Source organism: Primulina huaijiensis, chromosome 10, assembly GCF_012295235.1.
Source record: "Primulina huaijiensis isolate GDHJ02 chromosome 10, ASM1229523v2, whole genome shotgun sequence".
NCBI lineage: Eukaryota > Viridiplantae > Streptophyta > Magnoliopsida > Lamiales > Gesneriaceae > Primulina > Primulina huaijiensis.
The window spans coordinates 16,660,745-16,666,444 of NC_133315.1; the positions used below are offsets into that span (position 1 = coordinate 16,660,745).

The 5,700-nt window shown below is 36.5% G+C and overlaps 2 protein-coding genes across 3 annotated transcripts; one reads left to right on the forward strand and one right to left on the reverse strand.

The window, feature by feature from the left end:
* The first annotated feature begins 735 nt into the window (after window positions 1–735).
* LOC140985582 (uncharacterized) lies at window positions 736–4,456 on the forward strand. 2 transcript variants are annotated; one of them, XM_073453437.1, is made up of 11 exons: window positions 736–1,274; window positions 1,605–1,665; window positions 1,892–1,975; window positions 2,069–2,182; window positions 2,271–2,648; window positions 2,753–3,156; window positions 3,269–3,368; window positions 3,457–3,516; window positions 3,601–3,687; window positions 3,786–3,914; window positions 4,001–4,456. In XM_073453437.1, the coding sequence occupies exons 1-11, from the start codon at window positions 1,204–1,206 to the stop codon at window positions 4,307–4,309; spliced, it is 1,797 nt and encodes a 598-aa protein (XP_073309538.1). In that variant the 5' UTR covers window positions 736–1,203; the 3' UTR covers window positions 4,310–4,456. The 2 variants fall into 2 exon arrangements, with proteins under 2 accessions (XP_073309538.1, XP_073309539.1); XM_073453438.1 differs by having other exon boundaries at window positions 2,762–3,156.
* On the reverse strand, window positions 4,453–5,184 carry LOC140985583 (STS14 protein-like). The gene has a single exon (XM_073453439.1). The coding sequence runs from the start codon at window positions 5,119–5,121 to the stop codon at window positions 4,579–4,581; it is 543 nt and encodes a 180-aa protein (XP_073309540.1). The 5' UTR covers window positions 5,122–5,184; the 3' UTR covers window positions 4,453–4,578.
* Between the last annotated feature and the right edge of the window lie 516 nt (window positions 5,185–5,700).

The following is a 5,700-nucleotide window of genomic DNA, read 5'->3' on the forward strand; positions in this document are numbered from 1 at the left end:
TAATACTATTAATATAAAAATAATATTTTTTCATGGATGACCCAAATAAGAGATCCGTCTCACAAAATACGATCCATGAGATCATCTCACACAATTTTTTGCCTTATTTATTTTTCTGTTCTATAGCTAGCGAGTCAGTCCCTCTAGTATTCTCTAATTCATTCGACTTGTAAATACTCAACAAATATTCAAATTGTAGTTATACATGTATATTGTCTAATTTAATGTAAATGTTATTATTAGGATAAAAAATATATGTGTATCTTGAGTCTTGACTCGTATATTAGTTAATTATATGGTACAATATTTCTTAATTTTTATAGCCCTCGAATTTCCAATACTTTTAGTTACATACACCTTTTCTCTTTTTGTTGACCTCATATTTCTAGCTTCTTTTGCGTAGGCTTGCTTTTGTGTGCATAATAGTATTTAAATAGGCTAGCATGCTTTTGTTTTTGTTTTTGTTTTTTTGTTGGAATAAGGAACTATTAAAATATTTATCTTGTTGGGTAAAAAAGATGAAATTATTTTGATAAATATAATCAATTATATATCGAATAAAACCTCCAAAATGGTAGAAAATATATCATACGGATTTTTAACTCTGTGTGTGTGTGTGTGTGTATAAAGTAAATTAGAGATTTTTTTGGAGATAAAACAAGAAAGATTGATTATATCTATCTATATATAAAGCTCATGATCCCCAGTTGTTTCTTTCTCCAAATTAGTCAACTTTCTGAGCTTTAGCGCTCTCTCAACACTTTGACATTGCCAGCGAACTTTCTTCGACAAAAGCGAACAAAATCCGATTCCTTATTTCGACGCCAAGCGGAAAGTCCCTCCATTGCACAAAAGCCTAGTTTTCTCAGAAAATGGTAATGGGAGCTGCTTTTTCTTTAACAAAGAAGGAGCGCCTAATGGTCAAAAGGGCTTCCTTTTCTCAGCCATTTTTGTGTGCGCACATGACCCTCTTTGGTGTTATGACGTTGTATTTATGGAGTGATTGCCTGGTTTAGCGCTGAAATATAGACAAATATAGGACAGGACAATTCCGGCCTTTGACTAAAAGCTGCGTTTTTTTGGGACCATTTTTCATATTCTTGCATTTTCTACCTAAATTTAGACCGGCCTTGCTAATCATTTTTTTCCAAAATAGAGCCCCTGAGTTAGTTTGCCACTTCTTCCTTGTTCGTTTGCCTTCTCATGTTAATGGGTTTCGAAGGGTTTCACAGCAGCAAGTTGCCTGCGCTGGTTAGACACAGGCGTTCCAAAAGGTACCTTTTTACTTGGTTATTTTACTGTCTACGCAGTTTTATATAATGGGTTGTGTTAAGCTTAGCTTTGTGACTTGTCAGCCATCTTCTTTGTTTTCATTTACTTTTATCATTTATTTTTGGAGATCTTCGAAGAATTTGTTAGTCGGTGGTAGCTGCGTAAAATCTTGATCCCTGTCCATGTTCCGAGGCATTTTGATTATGTTCTTATTTCTGCATTCTGTTTTGGAAAGGTTATTTTGGTATTTAGATGAACAGATAGAGTTAGCAAGTATGATATTTACATGTTGAATTAATACTCTGTTCCCTGTCACTGTGCTGTAATGGCAGCTTCCAACACCCCAAAGAACCTGAGGAAGATAACTTTGAACAATCTAGTCATGAGAAGCTGGTAAGTTATCCTTATAGTGAACATTTTTCAAGAGACTTTCCCGGTTCATATGATCAATCCCTGTTCAATTCTTTCCGGATTCAGATTTTCCCGAAAAGGCGAAATTATCTTTGTTCTACTCTTTCAAAATCCCACATAATAAATCATTTGTGATCAATTTAGTAGATTTTAAGTTTCAATAGAAGGCGTTTAATCGATGACGCAAACATTTGTTTTTGGATTCTAGGATACAGGACACTTAAATGGCTGTTCCAGCAGCAATACAAGTCATTTATCTAAATCTGAAATTCAACATTCTTTGAGTCAAGAGGTATGCCAAAAAAAAAAGGGCATTTTCTGCTTGCAGTTTAGTAAGTAGTTCTGTTAAGTCTTTGAGATTTTGTAATTTTTACTTTCAATGCAGATACTGCAGCTCGAAAAAAGATTGAACGATCAAGTATCTGTTCGCTGTGCCATGGAAAAGGCACTTGGTTACACGGCTTCGTCCCAGTATATAAATGAAACCGCTATTCCTAAGGTATAGTATTTATCAGTTTCTTGCTTTTAATTTTTAAAATCATCAGTATTTGAAGTGTAATAATGAAAGGTTTGCTACCGGATTCTAGTCAGCTGCAGAACTCATTAAAGACATTGCAGTATTGGAGCTAGAAGTTGAGCGTTTAGAGCATCATCTTTTGTCACTGTATCGAAAAGCATTTGATCCTCAATCCCCTTCCTTAACCCCATCCAAGAAATATGGAGTAAAATCACCATTACCGACCTTGAGAAGGAGGCAACTAGATTTTTCAAGAACAGATACTTCGTCAGCAAGAGAGAAATTAGCACCTGAAATTGATACTTATTCATTTTCCAAGGAAATCGATGAAGATAATCTTGTCGAGTCAGTAGTTCAACGCTCCCACTCTTCACTCTCTCAACGTACACCACCATCGAACAAAACTTCTCTTCGGGCATGTCATTCTCAGCCATTGTCCATCATGGAGGTACACATTTTAAGCTTGGTTTATGATATTCAAGAGCTGAAGTTGTAGGGTTCTCATCTTTATAGATTTATCGAATGAATTGCAATGTTTTGAACCTTTTACAGTATTCTCAGAGTACGTCTTCAAATGTTATTAGTTTGGCGGAGCATCTTGGAACCCGTATTTCAGATCATTTACCAGACACACCGAACAAGCTTTCTGAAGAAATGGTCAACTGCATGTGCAATATATATTACAAGCTTGCTGATCCTACATTGGTGCACCACAGCTACTCGTCGCCCTCTTCATCTTTGTCATCTGTGGGTGCATTTTCTCCAAAATTCCAGACTGACTTGTGGAGTCCTGGATTTAGAAACGATTTTTCGTTTGATGTTCGGCTGGATAATCCGTTTCATACTGAAGGGCTGAAAGATTTTAGTGGACCTTACAGCACAATGGTTGAAGTGAATTGTATATACAGAAGTAGAGAGAAATTGAATTATATCGAATACTTACTACGGGACTTTAGGTGACGATAGTCGGATTGTACAAAGTTTTTTTTTTTTTTTTTTTTTTTTTTTTTTTTTTTTTTTTTNCACCTTGATCAAGCCTGATATGATATTTGAATTTATACTTCGCAGGTCACTTATTTGTCGATTGGAAGAGATTGATCCCGGGCGGATGACACGTGAGGAGAAGCTGGCTTTCTGGATCAATGTACACAATGCTTTGGTGATGCATGTATAAACTCGAACAAATAATATCGTTACAGCCTGACAAATATTATAAAGATTACAAGTTATTCATGTATTTATTTTTATTTTAACAGGCGTTTTTGGCATATGGCATCCCGGAAAACAATATGAAGCGGATGTTTCTACTAATGAAGGTAAGAAAACAAGAAATCAATTATTTACATTTCCCATAAAAGGCTCGGCTGGAAAATTTTGATCTCACAGTTTTACTTGCATAGGCTGCCTACAATGTTGGAGGTCAAATAGTGAGCGCAGATGTGATACAGAATTCTATACTGGGATGCCGAATGCCGCATCCTGGACAGGTACATTACCTGGATTGAATCTTGTTTACATCACTCATTCTGTCTAAGTTTAACAGTAGAACATTCATTTATGCTGATTAAATTTGCTCTTAATTCAGTGGTTTAGGTTAATATTTTCATCAAGAACAAAATTTAAGTCAAGTGATGCACGGCAAACATATGCAATAGAACGATCCGAGCCACTTCTGCACTTCGCTCTCTCAGCAGGGAGCCACTCCGATCCAGCAGTAATCATTTGTTCATGCCCTTTTTCTTAAACCTTATCATGTTCAAGCTATTTGGATCTAACAGGCTTGTATTTGTATGCTATTAGGTTCGTACATACACGCCAAAGAGGGTATATCATGAGCTGGAGGCTGCAAAAGAAGAGTACATTCGAGCGACGTTTGGTACACGAAAGGATAAAAAGATTATCCTGCCGAAGATCGTCGAGTACTTCGCCAAGGAGTCAGGTCTCTGCACCGGAGAGATAGTACAGATGATCCAACAATCTTTACCTGAGTCTCTGAGGAAAACCATTAAGAGGAGATCCAAGCTTGCTCAATCTCCGCGCAAAAACATCGAATGGGTTCCACATAATTTTTCTTTCAGGTACATAATATTGAAAGAGCTGGTGAAGTGAAGATTGGCCCGGGTTCATTCTTTATACTTGTTACATTCCTCAGTTGAAAGGTCTGATTTTGTACTGTATATAGATCAAATTTCAGTTTTAAGTATACAATTGTTTAAGAAAGATCTAAATTGTTGACAGCACATGCAAGAAAGTTGATGTCTTCAAGAAATTGAGCTCTAAACAAGAAATTTAGAAATAGAAACCATTGAGAACCAAAATCAGAGACAAAAAATTTTGCAAAAACATCTTTTGCTGCATAACATTCGATGTACTTGATTCTAGTACGGTTTCTCTCCCACTATATTTCCAGGGGGATTATAGAAACAAATGGTTAAACCAGAAAGCTCTTTGGGACAAACAGCCTGAGCACACCCCAGTTCCTGCGAGTCCTTCCACACCACCTGCGTGTAAACCCCGCAGTGGTGGTCCGGCGCGCAAGAATTGTTAGCATAAGTATAGAACTTCTTCTCCGCCACCCACGTCTCCACAGCGATGCGCGGCATTACGGTTAAGCCACCGGCCCACAGCTGGTTGCTGCCGTACCTGTTGTTGGTCAAGTTAGCGAAGAAGCAGCCATGTTTATCCCTCTGGAGCCTCACCGTGAGGCTGGCAGATTTGGCTAGTGGCTCGCTCCACACGAGGGGGCCGACACCTACTTGGGCCCTCGCTTGGTTGTGGGCTTCAAGATATTCTTGGGTCAAGTTGGGGAGAGGCACTGATGGAGCGGGGGGTGCGGCCACCGGAGGAGGGGGCGGCTGAGATTGGGCTGCAGCTTGCGAAATGAGTAGTAGAGAAGTGAATTTTGGCAAGAGTAGGGACATCTTAGTTTTCTTTCCGAGTGTCAATTATTTTCAGGGCTATGATTTGGAGAGTGAAAAGCTCCGTAAAAAAACGTTTTATAAAAAGATCTTATTTTATTTAGTTATATTCAAAATTTATAAGAATTAACAAAAAAAAAAACCCAAGCTGATTCGAAATGCCACATTAATTGACTCATAAATTTTATTGGTGATCTCGAAATAGTGTATGAACTTGGATATGATTTACAAAAGTCTGAATTTTAACATCATGATTTAAAAAAATGACAAATATTCGATTTTATAATTACTTAATTATTAAATTAAATTTTTCTATAAATATATATAAATTAAAATAAATCAGATAATAAGTTTGGTATAGTTAAAATTGATTTAGATGATTTGTCTGTAGGGGTGCAATCAACCAGAGTCGAACTCGACTGACTCAAGTAGTAATTTTCGAGATCGACTCAATAATGTATTGAGTTACTTGAACTCGAAAAATGTGATTTCAAAAATTTTTTTAAAAAGGTTTTTTAAAATTTTAAATATAATAAAAATAACTAGATTTATAAATATATGTGATTAAATATATATAAATAT